Below are 24,774 nucleotides of genomic sequence, written 5' to 3' on the forward strand. Positions count from 1 at the left end.
GGGCTCATGCCAAGGACTACTTCCCAGAACTTCTGCTGCCAGTGTCCTTGTCCTCACAGTGAGCCATAGCCACCACCCACCTCTGCGGAGACCCTCCAACACTAGCAGGTAGGTCTGGTTCTGTGTCCCCTGGGGTCACTGCTCCTTGCCCTGTGTCCCGATGTGCACAGTACTTTGTGTGTGCCCTCCAAGAGTGGAGTCTCTGTTTCCCCCAGTCCTGTTGAAGTCCTGCAATCAAATTCCACTAGGCTTCAAAGTCTGATTTTCTAGGAATGCCTTCTCCTGTTGCCGGACCCCCAGGTTGTGAACCTGATGTGGGGCTCAGAACCTTCACTCCAGTGGGTGTACTTCCGTGGTATAAGTGTTCTCCAATCTGTGAGTCACCCACCCATCAGTTATGGGATTTGATTTTACTGTGTTTGCGCCCCTCCTACTGTCTCTTTGTGGCTTCTTCTTTGTCTTTGGATGTGGGGTGTCTTTTTTGGTGAGTTCCAGTGTCTTCCTGTCGATGATTGTCCAGCAGCTAGTTGTTATTCTGGTGTTCTCGCAAGAGGGAGTGAGAGCACGTCCTTATACCCTGCCATCTTGGTTCCTAATCCTCACTTCCTTGATTAAATTTATTCTTAAGTATTTTATTCTTTTTGATGCAACTCTGATGGGATTGTTTTCTTAATTTCTCTTTCTAATAGCATTGTTGTTATATAGAAACACAACTGATTTTTGTATGGTGATTTTGTATTCTGCAACTTTACTGCTGCTTATTAGTTCTAACAGTTTTTTTGTTTTTTGGGTGTTTTTGATGGAGTCTTTAGTGTTTCCTATATATAAGATTATGTCATCTGCAAACAGAGACAGTTTTACTTCTTTTTTTCCCCAATTTGTATGCCTGTTATGTGTCCTACTTTGCATTATTGCTCTGCCTGGGACTTCAAAGGTTATGTTGAATAAGAGTGGTGAGAGTGGGCATCCTTATCTTGTTTCTGATCTTAGAGGAAAAGATTTCAACTTTTTACCACTGAGTAATAATTAATAATATCATTAGCTGTGAGCTTGTCATGTGGGCTTGCCTTTGTTATGTAGAGGTGAATTCCTTCTAAACCCAATTTGTTGAGAGTTGTTTTTTTATAAATTTTTTATTATGAAAGGATGTTGAAAGATCCTGGTTGCTTTATTTGAAATATTGGGATAAAAGTAAAAATATCTATCTTAATGAAGGTGCCTAGCACATGGTTTGTTTGTTCGTTTTCCGATTAACATGGTGTTTTGAGTGTTCAGAATAGTGTCAAACAAGTCTTAGGCACTGCATAAATAATTTGCAAATGAATAGGTAATCAACAAAGTATATTCCTGTTTTTTTGGTGAGTAGAATGTGTCTCAAGTGAGCTCAGAATATTTTTGGAAGCAAGAAGGCATTAGGTCATCAGTCTTTTATGTATAAGACAAAATCCTAACTTCAAAATTCTGAAATTTCACCTCATGTTCATGTGGCAGAGACTGAATAGAAACAGGCATACCGGCAAGATATTATGGGTTTGATTCCAGACCACTGCAGTAAAATTAATATGGCAATAAAATGTTATCCAAATTTTTTGATTTCCTAGTGCATGTAAAAGTTATGTTTACACTATACTGTAGTATATTAAGTGTGCAGTAGCATTATGATGAAAAAAACCAAGGTACATACCTTAATTAAAAATACCTTATTGCTAAAAAATGCTATCATCTGAGCCTTCAGCTAGTCAGAATTTTTTTGCAATAGTAACATGGAAGATCACTGATCACAGATCATCATAACAAATAAAATGATAATGAAAAAGTTTGAAATATTGTGAGAATTACCAAAATGTGGCACAGAAACACGAAGTGAGCAAATGCTGTTGGAAAAATGGCACCGATAAACTTGCTCGATGCAGGGTTGCCATGACCCTCCAGTTTGTAAAAACACAGTATCTGCATAGCCCAATAAAGCAAAGCACAATAAAATGAGATATGCCTGTATTCACTAAGCCTGTTTCATCTTCTTCCAGGACAAACTATTAGACTACATTCTTTCACTTACATATAGTCATATGACTGAACTCTGGCCCATAGAAGGAGACTAGGAGTGATGGGTGCCACTTCCATACATGGTAAAAACAATTCTCACTCATTTCTCCTTCCACCAGTTCAACTGAGAATTCCTAAGATTTGGAGGATAGCAGAACCCTGATATGAGAGGAGCTCAGTTCTTTGAGTCATGGTACGGAACCAGAGCCCCTTCCTGCCCCTCACCTCCCTGCTAGTCCATATTGGACTATGGTGTGAGAAGTACACTAACATAGTGTTAAGTCACTGATGTGTTGGTGGTGTTTGCTACTGCAGTTAGCTCCTCAGTGCACACGGTCTCTGGAATTCATATCCAGCCCTCCTACTCCTACATTCACTTTGTTCTCCAGACAGAATGTCTGTTTACTATTCCCAAGATATGCTGTATTTTTCCAGCATCTAACATAGCACCCTTTACACCATAGGCGCTCAATAAACGTCTGTTGATTGATTTCTGGGTCGAAGAATGAAACAGCAGCTTCCTATAAAGTGCAAGCGTGTTTTATGTTAGACCGATCTGATATTTCAGAGGAAATATACATTTGGGGGTGATTCTCTGCTACAGGATTTAGTATACAGCTCTTAAACAGAGAGTTCAGCTTACCTGGAACATTAAATCTAATGTTAAATTTACACAGCCTTTCAGGGAGGTTCCTACCATATACAAGGAAAATCCAGCCATATATAATTCTAGATGTGTTAGAGCAGCTTTGCAGATGGGCTGCATCCAGGAGAGATGGTTCTAGGCCAGGATAAATGATCTTGCAGTAAATTTTAGGGGCCCAGAGGTCTTCCCATCCATATTGAAGTGCTTAGAATAGAAACAGCCTATCTTTCCTCCACTTTTAGAAAGACTCACCTAGCTGCTCTTGCACCTCTGATTAATTGTATGACTGATGTTGAAAATCCAGAGTATGACAACTACTTAGCTTCCTGCTGCTTACACAAAGTAGGTCAGAAAATGGAGGGGAAATGAATTATACTCTCGGTCAGAGGTTGTACAGAGAACTGTAGTTGCCCAGTGTTGTTTTCTTTCATCCATCAAGTATGTTGGACACCTTTCCATCCTCTCAATGCTAACCATCACAGTAATAATAGAAGGCATTTGCTGAGTGTTATGTGCTATAAGTCTTAGGTTAACTTGAGGTTAACATTCCCTTTACCCACCCATCAGCTGCTGCGAGAAATGTGATGACTTCCTCCAGAGGTCACCCCTTCCCACATCTGGGATGGCCAATGACTGGCTGGTGTGGGGCACAAAAGCCTGGCCCTTTGCCTCAGAATGGCTGACGTCTGTGGTGAGAGTTCTGCACCAGAGCCCCCCTGTGGATCAAGCTTTACCTGGAACCACAAGCTTGCTGGTCTGCTGCCCCTTCCCTATCTTGCCTCCCTCTCTTCCATTAGGTTTGGCCTAAGAGCACTCCCTCAATCATTCTTAAGCTTCCAAATCCCAGACTCAAGCTTTGATTTTAGGCAACTCAGTCTAGGATGTTTTTTCTTTTTTCTCAAGGTCACTTTATACTCTGCTCCAGAGATGTCAGTTCTACTCTTGTTTCTGTCCATAGTAACAGTATTCTCTTAGGTGCTCAGGCTTAGAATCTTGACGTCGTCTTTACCTGCTCCTTCTCTGTCCCTGTCCAGTAAACACAGTGTGCTTCTTCTGTGCTTCTCTTTCATTTCTTACAACACAATGTCATCAGGTTAGTGGATGGATTCCTAGTAAGTCTTTCTACCTCCAGAAGGACAGGCTTCACCAACCCATCATATCCATCAGCAACCGATTAGTCTTTCCAGATGGGCTTCTACCATGTACCTACCCTATTCCAAAAACTTGGGGGCCCCAATTGCTTGTAAGATTAAGTTCAAGCTCTTTAGCAGATATTCAAGACCCTCCACAAAGTCTTATTCTACTTATCTAAACTTACGCCCTTTTATGCCTGTGTATGAACATTTCTTTCAGCCTGGTCCCATCTCCTAATTTTCTTCTGAAAATACTTGCATGTTTCAGGTTCCAAGCCTTTGGACATGGTCTTGGTATTCCTTTGGGCTCCTAATACTCCACCTTTTCCTCAAAGTTCACCTCTTCAATGAAATCTCCCTTCCTCTTCTCTGAGCTCCTCTAGCACTAATGAATATCATTATCTTCATCATTTTCATCATCATCATCATCATCATCATCGCCATCATATTAAGAACCTATATATAATATGCCTGAAATTGTGATAAATGTTTTATGTGCATTTCCTCATTGAGTTCTTATTGAGTTCTTCACTGAGTTCTGAAACAACCCCGTGAGGTACTTAGTTTAGGTAGTTTTGCCTAATTTATAGATCAGAAAACCTAAGTTCAAAGAGGTGAAGCGACCTGCCCCAAATCACATAGTAAGGGGTGTGGAGCCAGGTTTTGAAACCGCCATGACTCCAAGATGTGTGTACTTAACCACACTGCTATCCTATTGAATTTGGTCTACCTTCTTCCTACTCATTTATCCTTTATTCATTTATTCATTGAAAATAGTGATTGAGTGCCAGGGAATGGACACTAGGGACTTAGTAGGGCCCTTGTCCTCACAGAGTTTTATCTAATTGTTCTCTTGAGCCCCATTCCTAATTGCTCTCCCTCTCCCTAAGCTTCTCCCTCTCCACTGATCTCTCCAGGAGAGGACTCTATCAAAATTTCACCTGTGTGCAGTGTCATTTTGCCTATCATTTCCTGATGGTTCAGGTGCTGTGTTTAAAATGACATGTCCCTTGGCCTTCAGGACTGACTCATGCCATGCTTTTTAGTTATTTAGTGAGAAATGGTCTTGTCTCCCCAAGACCCTATGATACTTTCTGAGAGCATTCCCATAGGTGCCTAGATTAGGTGATCCATAGGCTGGTAGACCTTTGGGAAGCTGAACACTTGTTCCAGAGACATGCCCAAGCCCAGGCAGTTTTTTTGCAGGACCTCAGTAGCCCTTGGTGATGACAGATTTGCATCCCTAGAGCATAGATCTGCATTTTGAAAGCAACCATAAGCCATTTGGAGCTTGGTCAGATGCACAGAAGGTTGGAGACGGCAGGGACTTTTGAGATCACTGATTCCAACCCTCTCGTTTTACAAAAGAAGAGAGTAATCAAACTGTGAAGCATTGTTTTGGGTTGGAAACAAGGAGTGTCTGTAACAACAAGATTCTGGAAGCCCAATAGACCAGAACTTGTGGGCCTCTCTGAATGCTGAAGTTTGAGCCCCTGGGGACAGTCAACACATTGTGTTGCTGCCAGTCCTGGTGTTTGTTAGTGGGCTGGGAGGTACTTACTGCTCCCAGCCAGGCTTCTGGCTCTTCTCAGCATCTTGACCTGCGCACTTGAGCACTGCCTTTCCCCAGGGGAGCAGCCTGTGTCAGGAAAGGCACTGAGTTCCAGGGACTCTGAGAGGACGGGAGCCTGAGGAGGGTCTGTGTTATGTTGAGGGGGGTGGGCTGTGTGGAGCTGGCTTCCAGAGCAAAGACCTCTACAGGCTCTCGCATGAATTGGCAGTGAATGTCTTTTAGTATAAAGACACTGTCCTTTCTTTCCAGTGATACTTTTGGCCTGGGGTTCTGTAGCCTCTCTGGGGCTCCAAAGACCCCAGACCCAGGTGTCTGGGATAAAATATTTTCCTGTTCAGTAGATTGTTCAGGCTATAGGAAGTGCCTGTCATCATTTCATGCAGTCCTTCTCATTTTTCAGAGGGGAAATAAAGGATGGCGGTAAGATGGCTTTAGGAAGAAATGAAAGTGTATCCAAGAACTAAGCTGATGCTTGCACTGTGCTTTATGTAGATTTTCTCGTTGGGTCCTCCCAACAACCCTGCCTGGTAGCAATTATTATGCCTATATTAGAGGTGGGAAAGCTGAGACCCAGAAAGCTAAGGCAATGTGCATAGGGTTCTATGGCTAGTAGGTGGGAAAGCAGGAATTCTAGCCTAATTTTGACTTCAAATGCTCTCCTTTTTAATACCTGTAATACCTCCTAGTAGGAAATGTCTTCAGAGATCCCCTGAAAGGATGAGTCAGTGAAATCTCTACTATGTGATACTTTGAGAAACAGATGCTTAGTTACCACTGCTTCCAATAAACAGCCAAGAATTGAAGTAGAGTGCACGGGATTTGGAATCTGTTGACCTGGGTTCAAGTTCCGGCATTGTCATTTACTTAGTCACTTAACCTTTCTGAGTCTCTATTTCCTCATTTTTCTGACAAAGATAAAATACCTTTGTCAAAGGGTCATTGCGGGAATTAAATGAAATATCTCAAGAGAAAGTGTTTTGTATAAAGCACTATGCAAATGTTAGTTCCTTAAATGCCACAACGACTTAGGGTGGCACTCTCCTGAGAAATCAGTTATTGAGCCCAAGTGTGTGCCAAAGGCTTGATCCCCGACCTCAAGAAGCTTATAGGTTTGGCGGAGACAAGAGGCAATGAAAATCAGATGGTATAGGCCAAATTGTGCTGCAGTGATATAAAAGTTGTAAAGAATCAGAGAAAGGAAATATCACTGTAGGGCAAGGTAGATGAGAAGGCTTTATGTAGGAGGCTGGATTTTAACTTTACAGGGTCTGGCGAAGAAGACTGTTTGAGGTGAGAGGAGATTTGCAAGAAGTCCATAGTTTTACTTACAATTCGAAAAGGTCTCTTTGTAAGTTGCAGTCCTCTGGGACCCAGTTGTTTGGCATAGAGCAGCAGTTCTCAAAATGTGGTCCTGGGAACCCTGGGGAATGCCCACAACCCTATCAGGGGATCAATGAATATATTTTCTGATAATAATAAGGGTTATTTGCCCTTTTTTATTCTCATTCTCTCACAAGTGTACAGTAGAGTTTTCTAGAAGTTACATGACATATGTGATGTCATAATGATTAAATGCAGACGTTGATATGAGAATCCTACTGTCTTCCATTAAGTCGGATATTAAGGAGCTTTACAAAAAACGTAAAAAAAAAAAAAGCCACACTTTCTCACTAAATTGTTTTTGAAACTGTAGTTGTTTTTCATAAAATTATGGTATTTATGTTTTAGTATTGTTATTTTAAAATAAATGAATAAATATTGTAATATTTTATCAGATGCAATTTCTAATACAGTACAGACTGATAGATATAACATATGAATTAAATCTCTTAGGGTCCACAATAATATTTAAAAGTATCAAGGGGGTCCTGTGTTAAAGACATGGTATTCCAGTGTGAAGACACAGTTAGGGTCTCACATTTTTATAATGCATTGGTGCCAACACGCCTATGTTTGGAGATTTTAAAATACTAATGCCCAGTGTTGGCCAGTAGGCACTGAAACTGGTGCTCCCATGTACTGTTAGTGGAAGTGCAGATTGACCAGAATATTTATGTCATGCAGAATATTTTGTAACAATTACATATTAATGATAATTTTTACCCATTGAACTAATAATTACATTAACATGGATGTACCTTAAGGAAACAAAGATGCATACAAAATTTATGTAGAAGAATACATACTACAGTTATTTACTATAAAAATTTGGCCAGAAACCAACCATCTGACCGAGAAGGCAGTTAAAGTAAATTATGATACATTTATACACTGGGATGCTGTAAGGCTTTTAAAACGATTTTGGAAGAATATTAAACAACCTGGTGAGATGCTTAAAATATTATGTTAAGTGAAAAAGTAGGACACCAAACTGTATGCAGAGAACAACCCCCAATTTTGTAAACATACACATGCACACAGATTAGAGAAAAAAAAAGTACCAAAATGTTAAGTGGATTTTTCTCTGTATAGCATGACTATAATTGATGTCTATGTTGCACATTATACTTTTCCATACTTTATGATATTTCTACCATAAGTTTTCAGTCCTTTTATTTTATTTTATTTTTTGCAGTACGCGGGCCTCTCACTATTGTGGCCTCTCCCGTTGCGGAGCACAGGCTCCGGACGCGCAGGCTCAGTGGCCATGGCTCATGGGCCCAGCCGCTCCGTGGCATGTGGGATCTTCCCGGACCAGGGCATGAACCCGTGTCCCCTGCATCGGCAGGCGGACTCTCAACCACTGCGCCACCAGGGAAGCCCCAGTCCTTTTATTTTTTAAAAAGACCCCAGAGTGTGGCATTTTTTATCTCTAAGGCCATGGGCACCAGTCTACTGAGCCAGTCTGTGGCACCACGGCTTCAGATGAGTGCTGCCTCAGGTCTTAGAGGGGCATTTCTCTCAGGGCCAAATGATGGTTTAAGAAATACTCTGTGACTTGAGAACAAACCCAACTTCCAGCTAATTGCTACTTCTTCTTACTTAGCCTTTCAAAGGAAAGCTTTAAAAAACTGGGATTGGTTTTCATGCCCTATAACTCTGGTCTGTTGTCAAGAACGTTTGGAGTGTAGAATGTGGTGTCCAAGAGGGCAATTGTTTAAATAATGTTGTGTAGCCGGCATGGTGCAGGGAACATAGCAATCAACATATAATTCTTTTAGAGGAATAGGTAAATGAGATTTCAGATTTCTGGGCCCAGAAGGAGATGGCATGACTATGGTATAAGAGCTTCAAATGGGAGACCTGCAATTCACTCCTGGGTATCTGGGAATTTCCAGTTCTTTCTTGGGCTGGGAGGTATCAGGTGTTGGAATACTTTAGTCTTCTTTCTTCCCCCAATGACCAGTAAGATAACTGATAGAACCAGCTCTGCCTGAAGGACATCGGCTTTGTTGTTAGTCTCTCCCAGGAGAACCTTTCCCAAGCAGAAGGGAATCTGAATGTGACTATTTAGTCCCTGAGACACATTTGCTCAGCCTGAGTATTCAAACTGCATGGCATTATGCAGCATGCATTAGGACCTAAGAGAGATACACAAGGTAGTTCCTTGACCTCAGAGGACTTACTCTGTCTGGAAAAAGAAGCCTCATGCACAAAAAGGTAAATAATGACATAAAACAACAGCAGAAGAGAAGAGATGTATACCCCCAGAGAGTGGGTACAATGCTCCCTGAGAGTGACACAGATGCTGAGCGCTAGGAAACCAGAGGCAGGAAAGATGAGAGGCTTCTTGGAGGAGGATAGAAGCTGGAGAAGCCACTCTCTTTTCTACAGGGCTGGCTGCTCAGGGGAGAAATAGACTTGCTTTAACTGATTAATTAATTAATGCTTTGAGTGCCTACCACATGCAAGGTATTATGTTTATCCCAGAGAAAAGAAAGATTTACAAATAAGTGGGGCACAGAGTTTAGCTTCTCTAGGGTAGCGGGATGGTCTGAAGGCTCTCCATCAGTTTACATCTCTCCATTAGGCAGCTACGCACTTTATCCTGGGGGTTTCTGGATGTGCACAGATATAATTCCGGCACGTCATAGGGATCCAACTGGCTGCATGTAATTTTGAAGGGAAATGGTAAACATCTACTCCCCAGATAGAGATGCCTTGCTAAAACTGTCCAGAACCTTCTAGTTGGTGCCTCATTATTTTTTTCCCCAGGAAAACTTACTGAACAAAGTGAAGTCTGTTTTCCCTAGACTTGAATTTGTTAGTATTGGCCACCTGCTGGAGGCCGTCTCTGGTTATGCGTGGCAACTTCTCCATCTCCCCATGTACCTTCTGGTAGCTGACTGCTGATCTGGTGGGGATGGGATGGCTTTGGCCTGCCCACCGCTGGTTATGTAACTATAACTCTCCTCCTGTTTGCCCAGAGATGCATGGGACAATTTCTCCTCCAGTGATCACATGATTGTTCTACCATGGGGTCTCCCAACAACTGGCAGTGAGTGAACTGTGTGGCGTTAGGGCCATGCAAGTGTCACAGTAATCCTAGGAAGGCGATATTTATGTTTCCATTGAGCAGATATGAAACAGGAGACTTATATAATTAGCCTAAGGTTACACAGGCTGGTGTTGAAACCAAATCTGCTTGACTCTGAAACAAATCCTCTTATGGTTATGTTGGGCTGTCTTTTCAAATGCAAATGCTTATCTATTATAGAGTTCCTCTACAGATGTGTTAATTTACTGATCTGCCTCATAACTGCACAGTAACAAATCACTTTATTGTGATTATTTTTAACTGCATGAGTGATACATTGCTATATTTTGGTTTTGAAAACATCGCAACATTACAAGTAAACTCGAGTTCTTATAGCCAACCCACCCCACCCCGGGCCCCTACTCAGAGGTAACTTCTATTACCATGTATTTGCGTGTTCCTCTAGAAATTTAAAAATGCACTGGTGTACACACTTACAAACCTAATGGAAATATATTGTTTTGTTTTGTTTGGGTATACTGTTTGTATCTTTAATGCATTATTATTCAGTAGCCTTTTTCATTTAGTAATGTCTTAGAGACTTTTCTAGGTCAATAATCTTGATATCTACCAGATTCTTTAATGCTGTTGTATAGTGTTGTGTGTATGTGTGTGTGCATGTGTAAAATACACTATATTCATGTGAACAGAGGTGCAGTGAATTATAAGATGTCTCATCCTCTCAGTGTCTGCTCATGCTCTTTCCTCTCTCTGGAGGACTTCTTTCCTTCCTTCCCCAGTACGACACAAACAGGCCTCTTGGCTGATAGGGTTGAGATCTTTTGTCATTTTAAGTCCTCAACATAACAACCCAGCAACCCTATTATCTTAACTGAGATTCTTCAGTGAGAAATGAAGTGTTCACACTTCAATGGGAAAGAAAGACCAAGGATCTGAATGTTTTGGCCAACCCCACACACGCCAACCTTCCCTCCTAGATCTGAGCTGGAATGGTGCTGCTGGTGGGTCTACATTTTATTTGATATAAACCATGAATTCTGCATGATCTGGTCTCCAGAGTCAGGTTACCTTCAATTTTCTGCACTTGGACCCCATGATGGCTCTCATTCAGATAGCTGGGGCAGGAAAGCATTAATTATTCTGTATCACTGTGTCTCTCTTTGTGAGACTAGATAATGCGGCCGTGGAGTCAGATGACACAAAGAGGTCACGGAGAGCTGTGTGAGCTTCTGCCTGGGCATCAGCCTGCCTGTGGTTTTTCTGAAGCATAGGGTGGGGCCACTATCCACTTGGAGAGTGAAGCTATTTAAGTCACTCATTTTTGGCTTGGAGTCTGAAATTAGTTTTCTGTCTGGCTATTTGCGGTCAGGTTGGGCTTCTGCCATTGCAGAGATACAAATTAACGTGGCCTTAGGCACTGGCCTTAAGATGGGGAGTGGAACAGGCCTGAGGGGAGCATCAGTGGTTTCCCCATTTGGGTCATAAAGACTGTCTGGACAGCCATGGGTCTGGAGCTATGCTGTGGAAACTCCTGACCTGCCCTTGGAGGGGGCTGTGGTCCACCACATACTGGAGCCCCTTGTTGCCTCTGGTCTTTGATTGTTGACTATTCTTGGTGTAGCTCAGGGGAACACACTCAGGGGGAAAGGCTGGTGGGGGCTTTCCGGGCCTGGCACTTGGAAGCTTGGTTCTGCCTTTTGATTCCCCAGGCAGCTGGGCCATAGTGTACTATCATGGCAACAACTGGAAACTGTGGCCAAAGATTCCTTAATGATTAATTGGGCGTCCATGTGCCTCACCCCCTAAGCGTAAGGAGTTTATAAATCAAGGAAAAAAACCCAACATGATCGTCCTTGAGAAAAATACAATCTGGAGTAGTCATAAACATGACAACCACACACATTTATGGCACAGGGGGTTTATCCGATGCGGGACTCTGTTTCTCACTATTCTCTATGGAGTCCTCCCACCATCAGCCCTGTTGTTCAGAGACGTGAAGGGCTCACACGGCTAGTTCGTCCAGCACTGGGTAGAGTTGTGTTTGCCCTGCTCGCATCTTCCTTGTTTCCTCTACTCAGTGCTCAGCACTTTCAGCAATTCAAAAGAGATTTCATTCGTTGTTTTTCTTTTAAGGGGCTTTTAGTCATTGCAGGAAAGAAAAAAGGCACATATGCGTATTCAGAGAATAAATAGGGAACTCCTAACGCTGTTGATACAAATGCAGAGGAGGGTGTGGGCTGAAGTTGTAGGAAAAGTCTCTAAGATGTAATTAGTACTAGAGCTGGGAGTCAAAAAGGAGGAAGTCTGGACAACTTGCCAGCCGTAAGCTCATTGGGAGAGTGGAAGATGGGAGGTAAAGGGGGCAAAGGCCTGAGAAGGCCTGAGTGCCAGGCTTAGGCAGACACTTGGACCTGATGGCAGCCAGTCAGGGAAGCGTGAGTTAAGGTATCAGAGACCTTGGCCAGAATCTTGGGAAGTTGTCTTAGAGATCAAAGCGGGATGGGAGCCTGGCTGGTGGTGGGGGTGGTAGGGGTTGATATTGTAGTCTGCTAGAGCGGCGGTGGCCACCCAATTATGCACTGCCTGCTTTTGTAAATACGGTTTTACTGTAACACAGCACACCCATTCATTAGTGTATCCTGCTTGGCTTTTTTTGAGCTACAAGGGCAGAGTTGAGTAGTTGTGATAGAGATTGGCAAAACCTAAACTATTTACTCTGTGGCCCTTTTACAGAAAACAGTTTGCTTGCCTGAGCTTTGTGGCTCCTCGTAAGTGTCCCTTACTGGGGAGGGAGGAGGGGTAAGCCCAGCCCCTGGCACATGGCAGATGCCATAACAGAGAACAGATAGAGATGTGTTATGAAATGAGCAAAACAAAAATAAAAATTGCTAACAGGAAAAGGAACTATGAGGACTGAGGTTCTTTGCTAATTTAAATAATGTCACAGAGAAGGGAGTCCACTGAGAAGATGAAAGACTGATAAGAGAATCAAAGAGTAAAAGACTTGGGCTTCCCTGGTGGCGCAGTGGTTGAGAGTCCGCCTGCCAATGCAGGGGACATGGGTTCGTGCCCCGGTCTGGGAGGATCCCACACGCCGCAGAGTGGCTGGGCCCGTGAGCCATGGCCGCTGAGCCTGTGCGTCCGGAGCCTGTGCTCCGCAACGGGAGAGGCCACAACAGTGAGAGGCCCGCGTACCGCAAAAAAAAAAAAAAAAAAAAGAGTAAAAGACCTGAAATTTCCCAGTTCCTTCCCAGGGGCGAGGCTTGGACAGGGAAGGAGGAGGGGGGCTGAGAGCACAGGTGGCAAACAAGGGGAGGCAGCTGGTGGGACTAGGAGAGCAGTGTGCCCGCCCTGATCCTGCACATCTGGTGGCTGGTGAGAACTGGCAGAGTGCCCTCTGGAGCCCTCTCACCTCTGGCAGGAATGTGGCTTTGGGGATGCAGCGATGGGGGGTGGTTTTGAGCCCCAGCTCAGCTCTACCAGGAAGCTGACTTGGCTGCGTTGGCTAAAAGTTTTTCTTTTCTGTTCTTTTACTTTTAAAATAGCAAACCATATGTTTGTTGCCACCATCCGCTCCCGCAGGAGCTCACTAGAGGAGTGAGAGCTTGCTGGGCGGATGGAAGTGTAGTGTATTCACAACTCAACCCTGGAAATTGTCATTGAGAGACTGGCTTTGGGTAACTACCAGGGTTATGGGAAGTTAGGCTGAGGGGGTCCTCCTGGAATATACTGGCCCACACGGAAGTCTTCTGGAGGCCTATCAGGATGGGACAGGAGCTCTAAATAGTTGAAGGGCTCAGACTAGGAGTGCTGGGAGGCTGAAGAGGATGGACATCTGGTCTACCAGTCATCATCGGGCACCTGGGGAGGAGTGTGAGTGCTTGGCAGCTGGGAGGCCCAGCCCGACAGCAAGCGGGTCCTTGGGCAGGCAGTGGAGCCATGGAGCAGGTGACCTACAGTGATGTGAATGGGAAAACCAGACACGGCACTCCTGAAGCCAGGACTCAGGGCCCCAGCTGCTATCTGGGTTCAGATGCTCTGGAATTCAGGATTCCAGAGACAGAGATAGCTGGGACGAGACAGGTCAGGAGCTATGGACTCAGGCCCTGGCAATAAAGAAGGACCCAATTTCTGGAGCTGGGGACTAAGGGAGTGTCTCTTTGAAGGCCTCCTTAGACAAAAATATGTTAAATACCAGCAAAGAAGTTATGCATGGAGTATGAGTGGTAATTGCACATCAAGATGTCTCTCTAGAAAAAAACTTTTCTTTACAGATGCACAAGAAGCCACGTGTAAAAATGGTGATTGAAACATTTATCATAGCAAATTTTAAAGGAAAAAGACAAAAATATTTATCAGGGGTTGAAAGGATAAATAGACAGTGGTTTATTGGTAAGCCGCAATGCTCTACAGCAGTTAAAATGAATGAATTATGGCTAGGTGTGTCAACATGGATAAAACCCCCCAAACTGAATGTTGGACAAAATAAGCATGCTGCAGAATGTATATCCTGTATGATAACATTTATGTGAATCTAAAAGCACTCCAAAAGATGATCAAGCATTTGTGTTCATAACATATAAATCTAGTAGTGGGTATATGATTGGCATCTTGTATTTTTCTGTGTTCTGGAAATAATTCGTAACGAAAGACAAAGAGCAAGAGAGAGGGAGATACAAACATGTGCACGCGTGCGCGTGTGCACACACACACACACACACACACACAGCAGGAATAACCTTCTGGAACTGGAGGAATCTGAGCCCAGAACAGAAGCTGGGAGCCCTGTGGCTGGGCACTTCTCACATGCTGCCTGCCAGGTTAGCTGTGTGTTCTGAGCCATTCCAAATGGTAACTGGCATAGTGCCCGGCCTCTGGCAGGTGCCCCATGAATGTGTGTGATGTCTCCAGCTTTCAGGACGTTTCAGCGTTAGGAGCTTAGTGTCAAGATGTCAAGATTTGGGAAACTGGCTTTAAGTTAGGGGAAATGAGCCTGCTTCCTCTAAGAGACCCCGCCGGCAGATGGCTGGAGTCACAAGGTGGAGGATGGTCTGCTTTCCTGTCAAAGCGACTTCTGCAGGCACAGCTGGCTCTGGCAGTGGTGCTGAGGCCTCTCTTCCAGCTGCCCCTCACCCCAGGTGAAGGGGGCCCGCCCACAGAACTCTGTGGTCAACGCGGTGTGTGGCCTCCATGCTGGAAAGGGCAGAGACCAGGCCTCCTTTGGTCCCAGGGCTCAGTGGCTCCTTGAGGTGTCCTCACCGAGTGAGACTTGTTTCTGTTTGCCTGAATGAGCAGCAGCTGCCCGAGGAACAGAGGAAGCTGAGCCGTGGTGTATCCTTTGTTGGGAAGCCCCTACCCTGTGCAGCCACTTTTGGAAAACAGCAAAGTCAGTGGGAATCGGTTGTGCAGCTTGCAGAAAGAGAGACTATGCATCATGCTAAGTACACTGCCTTTGATGAGGGTTATTTGGATGCTGGAAGGAAGTTTGTTGTGACACCAGTCATGCAGGGAGCCCTGAGAATTTAGCTCTTATAAGTAAGATGTTTGCTATATATAGCATGAGAAAAAGTTGCTATTTGGAAACAGCTTAGTGCTGTGCTGGTGGGATAATAAGATTTCAAGTGCAGAAGGGGGCTTATGATTATCTGAGTTAAAACTGTTGTGTGGATGATAGAATGGGGCTTGACAAAGATTCTCTTCTTGACCGAGCTCTAGTCAGGATCCTCCGAGCTCTTTTTCAACTAGGCCCTGTCCTCAGATATGTCCTCAAGAGCCCATTTTTAGCAACAATCCCGCTAAGTGAGTTTAGCCAGGATCCCCCCAACCCCTTGCAGTATCTCATCATACTCAATATCTGATCAAATTCCTCATCCTCCACCATCCCCCAGGTGATGTCTGATCACCCTGACCTGCTTTCAGTGAGAATCCTGTTGGGTCGGCTTAGCAAAGAATTTCCCTACCTTCTTAGTAATGTTCTATCCACTGACTCCCACCCTTCTCTTTGGCTATAAATTCCCTTTTTCCTTGTTGTATTTGGAGTGGAGTCCAATCTCCCTCCTCTACTTCAGAACCCCACTGCTGTGGTCCTTGTACCTATTGCAATAGTCCTGAATGAAGTCTGCCTTTCCATTTGAACAAGCGTCAGAATAATTCTTTCTTTAGCAGGCTTAGAGAATTGACCTTTCCAGGGTAACTCTTTGAGTACATTTCAGAATCACTCTAGACTCTAGATTTCCAGATTCCAAGTTCAATTTTCTTTTCCCACCTGGTGCCATCTTTATGCCTTCAAGAGGGTAGAATCAAGAAGCAATTTGTTCTATAAAATATTTTATTTGTATTAAGAAAAATATACTGCTGACAGTCTGTAGAGATTATGGTGTGTCTTCTCCCCTGCCCTGGGTAGGATAGGAGGTCAGAGTGATTGGTCATTTTGCCTTAATTCTAGTGTCATTTAACTTAATTCTAGATCTTTCCCTGGCACCAGATGGCACTAAAAGACCTTACCATTCTGCAAGTTGTATCTGAAGTATCTGAAGTATCAGGTGTGTTTTCTAGGTGTGGCTCTCTGTTGAGCTGCCACTAAACGTTAGCAGTTGGTCAGGAACTTGTGAGTGGGTTTGGACAGGTTCAATCATTCATTCATTCTTGCGAATAAAGACAAAGCAAAACAATACAAACATCAATACATTCAGTACTTGCTTTGTACCAGGCACGGTGCAAGGCATTGGGTTGTTATCAGAAATGGCTTTTGCCCTTAGGAAGGTATAGTCAAGGACGAAGTCTCAGGATAAAAATAGCATGATCACAACAATAGGATAAATGCTAAAATAGAAGTATGTACAAGGTGGTATGAGAACTCAAAGGAAATGGTGATTAATTTCCCAGTGAGAAAGTTGGAAGGAGAGTGATATTGGAGTTGAGTGTGAAGATTGCAGAGAAATTTACCAAGTAGAGGAAACAGAGGCTGGAGATAGTTCAGGCAGAAGGGAATGATGTGCCAGAAATGGAGGCCACAAAAATGTAGGACATTCAGGGAAGTTGAATGAGGCTGGATAGCAAGTGGCTGGAAATAGGTCTAGTAAGGGAAGTTATAACCAGATTTTCCAAGAAAGAACTTTACTGTGTGCAGGCAGTGGGTAACTACTACCACGGAGTGAGGTGGACAGATCTGTGTGGTTGACATATAACCTAATGACAGCATGGAGATTGGTGGGAGGGGGAGAAGGTGGAAGAAGAGCATCCAGTTGGGGAATCGTTGCAAAAACGATGATGTGGGGCTTCCCTGGTGGCACAGTGGTGGAGAGTCCGCCTGCCGATGCAGGGGACACGGGTTTGTGCCCCGGTCCGGGAAGATCCCACATGCCGCGGAGTGGCTGGGCCCGTGAGCCATGGCCGCTGAGCCTGCGCGTCCGGAGCCTGTGCTCCGCAACGGGAGAGGCCACAGCAGTGAGAGGCCCGCGTACCGCAAAAACAAAACAAAACAAAAAACAAAACAGCAACAAAAAAAACGATGATGTGTGAGCCACAGCGTTGGAATGAGAATGGGAAGATCGGGGGTCTAAGTTATTTAGGAGATAGAATCATTAAGACTTGGGGACTGAGCTGGGTTCGAGAGATAAAGGCAAGGATTTCTCCGATTGGCATTGAGTCCTAGTGCCCAAGGTAAACAGGAGACAGAAGATAAGAAGTCAGTTTGCGGAGGGGGGAGGTGCTGAGTATTAAAGTTAGCATAACCGATGACCGTGTGGGGACTGTAGCCTAGGGAGAGATTAGAAATACTGATTTTTATTTTTTTTTCAATAAACGGGCCAAGTGTGCATGATGTGTAAGACCTGGTTCTGTACAGTTTGGGGAAAGGAGAAGTGAACGTCCTTTGTATTTTTATTTATTTTTTGACATTTCAGAATGCCTACATCCTGTTAGGAGGTTTCCCATGTGTTGTATTTTTGCATCCTCAGAAATGCCTTGTGAGATTAAATTATCCCCATTTTTCCAAATAAGAAATTTGAGGCTCCAGCAGGTGAAGTAACCTGCACATGGTCATGTGATGGTCATGTGATGGTCATGTGACCAGGGAGCTGCCCATCTAGGAATTAACCAGAGATTTTGCTGTGCCCCAAGTTCATGTTCTTTCCTCTCCCCATAGCGTTCTCTGAAGTTCTGTGTCCTTGAGGAGCTTACACTGTGGTTGGAGAAACAGAACATAAGGAAACTAATCATGACAATATGGGGAAATGAAAGGGGCATGCACAGTGTGTGCCTTGGGTGTACAACAGATGGGGAACTTTGTTCTGGTGCAGAGGAAAAATGAGTGGCAGCCAGGGAGAGGGCCAGTGAAGCCTTAACCAGAGGTAAGGGTGGGTATTTAAGCCGGAACTGGGACATGGAATTTGCCAGGTTGGATGGGGGTGGAGACAGTTCTTAAAGGTCATCACAGAGCTTGGCTGCTAGACTTATAAAGCTAAGCTGTGGGCCAAGGCAGAAGCAGATTAGAGTTAGAAGGTGGGTAAAGGACCAAGGAAAGATAGGGGCAGGTAGTTACTAGGGGGACACAGGGCCGGCGTCGGAATGCAGGCCCCCATGAGGTCACTTCACCGTAGAGAGAATGAATGGGCCTCTGTGGCCTTCTGAAGCTCCAGTGGGAGAGGTTTCCTGAGTCTAGCCAAGGAAGGCGATGGCAGAAAGGGGGTGAGAACCTGAAGACCCTGGTGGTCTGAAAAGGGAGGGAGGTGTCTGGGATGAGAGTGGGGGAGCAAGGTGGGAGCAGCAGGGGTTTCGGCTACTTGAATCCATTGTTGGGCACTTGCTCTCCCTCCTCCTCTGTGGAAAGGCGGGATGCAGAGGAAGGAGCCTGTGGCTTGGTTGGCCCACCGTTGGTCTCTGAGCCCTGACTCGTGGTGTTGGTACAAGGTCAGAGCCCTGGAAATTAGGCCCAAAGGAGGGGCGGGTGGCCATCAGGATCGTTGGAATCATGAACTATTGGCAGCAGTTCAGTGTCGCTGGCTCTGCCCCCTGACACACCATCGCTCCCATGTAAAGCCTCAGACTCTGCCGGGTGTGGCCAGGTTTGGCCATTGGACCCCACAGCTCGTGGATACAGTGCTTCCTGCCCTTCTGAGGGCCCCTTGGCTTCAGGCTCAGTGGAGGGGCGTGAAGTGGGTTGTACCCAGTGACCCCAGGAGAAGGTCCCTGCAATGCCCTGCGGGGACAGAGGGCTGATTGTGGCAGGTGGCCGGGCTCCCCGGCAGCTCCTGTCACTCGCAGCTGCCCAGAGGGCAGGAAAGTAGGTCTCTGAGAAAGGCCGGGAGCAAAGGGCAGCGAGCTTAGGTAGTAGGCAGAGGCATCCGTCTAATTGCTCTTCTAAAATGAATGGGGCCTTTTATCGCTGAAGAACACCTTTAAGCACTCGTGTGATTTGGGAACAAAGATGCAGGTCTGGGCTCCCCTTGAAACACAGTCCCCCATTTGGTAAAACAATCTCTCGCTTTCTTTCTTTCTCTCCTACCTGCAGATCAACAGATTACGGCACCACCTATGAAAAGCTCAATGACAAAGTGGGCTTGAAGACTGTCCTCAGTTACCTCTACGTCAATCCCACCAACAAAAGGAAGGTGAGAGGGGGTGGTCAGTGGGTCCTGGGCATTCCCTGCGGAGTGGCAGGGCTGCCAAGGCCTAGGAGTTAAGGAAAACAACAGTAGCCGTGGAGTCACTTACAGAATGCCTATTTTATATGCCAAGAACACCACAGACACTGTAATTCTAACAACTGCCTTGAGATAGTAGTAGCAGTAATAAATAGTAATAACAACAACAATGACAATAATAAAACTATATAACTACGGAAGAGGTTCCTCTCTGCCAAGGATGGCGGTGCGTGCTTTACACACCTTATCTCCTTTATCCTCACAATGAATCTCTGGGGTAGAAATGACTACTGTCCCCATTTTACAGATGAAGAAACTGAAGCTCAGAGAGATTAAGTAACTTTCTAGCCTAATGCCAGACAGTAACAGATAACATGGTGAGCAACAGATCTGGGATTTGAAAATGGGTCTGCTTGACTCCAGAGCTGAGTCCTCCTATAGCCTCCTTTTTGCTGCTCTGTTTTCGGAGAGCTCCTTGTAAAGAGGGAGTCGGTTTCCTCTAAGGGAAGGATAGGCAGCCCCTGGATTCTTCCACTTGCTCCAGAGCTCCTTCTGAGGCCCAGGGGAGCACACTGGCTCTGCTGGCCTCTTCTTTTCTGTCTTTCCTCTTCACTTAACAGCCAGGACATGGGTGAAATCATATAAGGTCAGACTTTGGTCACGGAGACCTCCTGGGAGGAGGGGACCTGGGATGATGGATGGTTTTAGAAAATACATGCTGTTTAATATATTGGCTTTAGGGAGAGATGATCTTTCCCCAGCTAGGAAGGCACTCCTGTTTAGAAACTTAGGCAGGCCTGGCCTCAGTAAACACACCACGAATATCAAAGGCCATTTCAAGGTTTCTAAAGGGCTGAAAATGGCATTCTCCAGCTCTCCCATGTCCTCTTGCATTCCCCAGTGGTTTTGCAAACCCTTTCTTTAGCAAGGTAGGTGCAGGGGTGATCTTCAACCCATTGTGTAGCTGTCCCTGATCTCTGGTTCCAACCTGGTGGGGCCCAAGCTGTGGCTTAGAACAACTGTTGGTGCTACTCAGAGCAGAGTAACTTGGACTCACACCCTTAGCATCGTAACTCACAGCCACCCCTTCTCCTCACTCCCACCTGACTATTCCCCGCAAGGGAGGAAGCAGAATTGGTGACTCCTGGTTCAGTATATTGGTGCCTGATGCTCAAAGATCCGGCAGCTGCAGGGGTTCCCACACCTGGGAATGTGCCTGCCAGCCAGGTACCAAAACTCTGATAATCAGGATGGCCATTTAGGTGCCTGTTCCTGGTTTTAGCTGAGTAGTTTCTCTTTTCTTTGTCCCAAAGAGTTGTCATTTTCCAATTTTTCAATATTGTTATTTGAATTACTGAATGTTAGAGCTGGAAGGGATCATAGATTTCATCTATATGAGCAGTTATTCTTAGTTTCTGAACTGCAGTCTTCTGCCGATGTGATTAAAGCTCTAGAGCTCCCCTCTGGACACATGCCCCCAAACGTAAAATTTTGCAAACAATTTTTAGGGGTTTAGGCACACCTTGAATCCCCCCTCTGGACCCAAGCTGTCCACGGAGTCTTGGTTGAGAATCTTTCATCTATACCAATAGTCTCAATTCCCAGATGAGGAAACTGAAGCCAGAAAAGGCTCCAAAGCCAGGTACGAAATGGAGCCAGTTAGAGCTCAGCACTCCTGATACTCAGTGTAGGTTTCTTGGCTTCAGCCCACACTCTGATCCTTTTCCTCCCATATAGTCACAGCACCGTGCTTCAAAACTGATGGTCTAGTCCTGACCGGGGAGCTTGAGGCAGTTGCTTCATGGCCTTGAGTTGAAGCCATGTCCATGATGGACACATGATAAAACTTGACTGAATCAAGTCAGCCATGATCTATCTCCACTCTTCCTCTGCCTTCTCCCTTCATTAGGAAGGAAGCTGAAGCCCACAGAGGACAGATGTCCCACCCATGTCACTCAGCTGGTCAGCTGCAGGATGGGCATTTGGTTTTTAACTCCCAGCTTAAAGTTGGTTTTTTTGTTTGTTTGTTTTGTTTTTTGTGGTACGCGGGCCTCTCACTGCTGTGGCCTCTCCCGTTGCGGAGCACAGGCTCCGGACGCGCAGGCTCAGCGGCCATGGCTCACGGGCCCAGCCGCTCCACGGCATGTGGGATCTTCCCGGACCGGGGCACGAACCCGTGTCCCCTGCATCGGCAGGTGGACGCTCAACCACTGCGCCACCAGGGAAGCCCTAAAGTTGGTTTTTAACTCCCAGTGACTTGGGGTCAGGTGGAATCGTAGGGGGTGTCTGCACTCTGGGAGAAGCAAGAAGGGGGTATTTGACACATGGCAGATGACCTTTAGCACTGATCTCTGACCTATGTCTGGACCACAGCAGAATTAATCACATCTTCGTGTAGATGATAGATCAGCTGTCTTCATGAGGATTTAACCAAAGGGCACATGAAGGGTCACATCTGTTTGCATCCATTCTGGTAGTCCTCCGTCATGTATGTTTCCCATTGGACTCCTACTCATAACATCTCTTTCAGTCTTTTTTCCATTTTTCTCCACTCCTGACTGTTTTATCTCTTCTTAGTATGACCTAGAGGTGCTCGGTAGTGTGGGAGACAAAGGGCAGCGTAAGGCAGATACTCAGGGTTAGAAGGAACATAAAGCTGGGATTTGGAGCCACTGGTGCAGAAGTGCACCTCCATTTCTCCTTCCCAGAGGTGATGTTCAGACCATGGGCTCTCTGGAGCCCTTCCTCACAGGAATTATTGCCCAGTTGACAAAAGTTAGGCTGTTTTGCATGTCTTTTCAGAGAAACACCACCAAAACATAGTTAAATCCCACACTGCCGCCCAGAAAGTTAAAAGTGCAGACATTTTCTTCACTCAGATAGGGGAAAGACAAAAGATAGACTAATGCCATGGATTTATTTACTTTGGAAATACCAATAGAAATTAATTTCATAAGGAGACTGTGTGCTCCTGAAGGACTTTCTGAATCATCCAAGGAGAGATGAAATTAGATTCTGTTTCATTTTGTTGTTAGGTGTTTTTGATTGTATTCTGAGCCTTGCGGTGCTGATGATGCACAAATATTCTACCTGGTGACTTTCTCTTAGCTAGAATATTCAAGTTCACTAGACTACGCTTCTCAAGCCGCTCAGGCAAATTGACAGTTAGATGTAAATGAAAATACTCTTATTTGTTTCTTTATTGGTCTGGTGCTCTGGGTCATTATGACCTTGTAATGAAACTGTTTTTTTTTTTAAGTGTCCTGCTTACATGTCTTGGAGTTTAAACCTTTGGTCACCTGGATTCTCATCTGAGCTTGAATTAAGCAGGATTCTGTTGATTCTCAAAGCATTGAAATTATCAGTAGCTGCCCACGTTCATCAACCAGCTAATGGAAGTAGTCTCCAGCAGATTTGTTAATCTGTTCGAAACACTTGCTTTTCACCTAATGAGTTACTTATGTAACAGATGGCTACTTCTTTCCTTGGAGGCTATGAGTACATCAGAGTTCTGTCACCCCTAGCAAAACAGTAGAGTGTGCTTGTATTTATATAGTTGTTCCCAAAGCTAATTGTTGATGTCTTAACACTTTTTTGACAATATAAATTCTCCAAATGTAGATAACTAATAAGCTATTAGGTTGAAAGTAGAAGCGGTTAACATGGGTATAGTCTCCTACTAGTAATAATCTTAGTTAGCACTAACTATGCTCAGATTCCTTTTAGGAGCTTTATCTGTATAATTGCCAGTCCTCCCAGGCACTTTAGAAGGCAGGCAAGATAAGGAAATAGACTCTATGTAAATCACACCAAGCTTCTTTTACTTATAAATGGTGAGTCTGCAACAATCTTTCTAAGAGGTTTATTTGGGGGACAAATTAGGATACATCTGGCAATGCTGGACTCCCTCAAGGAAGTTAAGATTTAGATTAGTGGTATCTATTAGTTTTTTTTCCAAATGAGAGTATTGATATGAAATGCTGGGTGCTACTTGAGTTGAAGCGTTCTAGACCATCCTATGGTGTGGGGCATCAGTGTTATTTTAATGGCGTTGACCTGCCCCACTTGTATTTGATGTGATTCTGCATCCCTTGCTGTTTGCTTTTCTCTGGCCACTGGCCCGTTAGCCCATTGCCTGGGCGATGTGTGAGTCTGGCACTTTGAACACGAAGAGCATGGCCTTAGTTCCCCATGTGGATGTGAGGCTCGCTTCTGGAGGAGGGCTCTGCTCACAGCCTCCCCATCCCTTTGCAGGAGATAAACGTCCCTGGGTTCCTAGAACTCATGACTGTCAGCTTTGTCCCTAGGCCCATGGAGAATGGCATGTGCTGAGGTCAAGCCTGCATTTACCAGCACTGCGCTATGTACAAACAGGCTGAAGTCTTTGTGCCTCAACAAGGGAGGGGCTTAGCTACCACAGATGTCTGTTTAAGAGCAAATCTTTGAGTGCATGGAGAAATGCAGGCCTGTTATGGCCTAATTGCTCTGGCTGGAAAGCGGCTGACACCTGCAGATTTGGAAACAGTGTTTTGGAAATGACAGAGAGCAGACAAAAGTCCTGAGTGCCAGGGAATGTGATCAGATTACTGCAGGGTAGAGGTGTGTGTGCCTGTGTGGGGATGGAGGAGGGCGGGAGGACCATAGGGCTGACGTCAGAAGAGGATAAAGACTTTTTTTTTTTTTTTTTTTTTGTGGTACGCGGGCCTCTCACTGTTGTGGCCTCTCCCGTTGCGGAGCACAGTCTCCAGATGTGCAGGCTCAGCGGCCATGGCTCACGGGCCCAGCCGCTCCGCGGCATGTGGGATCTTCCCAGACTGGGGCACGAACCCATGTCCCCTGCATCGGCAGGCGGACTCCCAACCACTGCGCCACCAGGGAAGCCCGAGGATAAAGACTTTTTAAAATTGAGCACCTAATAAGTTCTGGGCACTAGGCTAAGTTCACTTCTATATTCTGAGTTTCACTCTTAATCCCCTGAGCCTGGTAGTTTTGTTCCCATTTGGCAGGTGAAGAAATTGAGGCTCAGGCAGATGAACCATTTGCTTTCTCTAAAGTAGCTAGACCACCTCTGTCTGACCACCTCTGTCTGAGGTGGTCCATCCACCTCTGTCAGACCACACAGGGCATGCTCTCTACTCTGACCTGCCTCAGCTTGGCTGCCCCTGCCACAGGTAAAAAGACCAGGTGAGTGCATTCATCTCTCTGTTAGTAGTAACTCTGTTGCCTGGGGTTTTCTGCCCATTACTGTTAGAGGATTAGCAGTTTTTTGGAGGAGTGTTAGATCCTCGTTTCCT

At 45.1% G+C, this 24,774-nt stretch overlaps 1 protein-coding gene across 1 annotated transcript in view; it reads left to right on the plus strand.

Moving 5' to 3' along the window:
* Nucleotides 1–24,774, plus strand: part of SORCS3 (sortilin related VPS10 domain containing receptor 3) — a gene marked incomplete at both ends in the record, with an annotated part of 605,319 nt that overhangs the window by 246,790 nt on the left and 333,755 nt on the right. Inside the window, one exon of the mRNA XM_079708894.1 lies at nucleotides 19,348–19,447. Within this exon, the coding sequence (XP_079565020.1) occupies nucleotides 19,348–19,447 (100 nt within the window). The remainder of the gene's footprint in view (nucleotides 1–19,347; nucleotides 19,448–24,774) is intronic.

This window comes from Hyperoodon ampullatus (assembly GCF_949752795.1).
Source record: "Hyperoodon ampullatus genome assembly, chromosome: 1".
NCBI lineage: Eukaryota > Metazoa > Chordata > Mammalia > Artiodactyla > Ziphiidae > Hyperoodon > Hyperoodon ampullatus.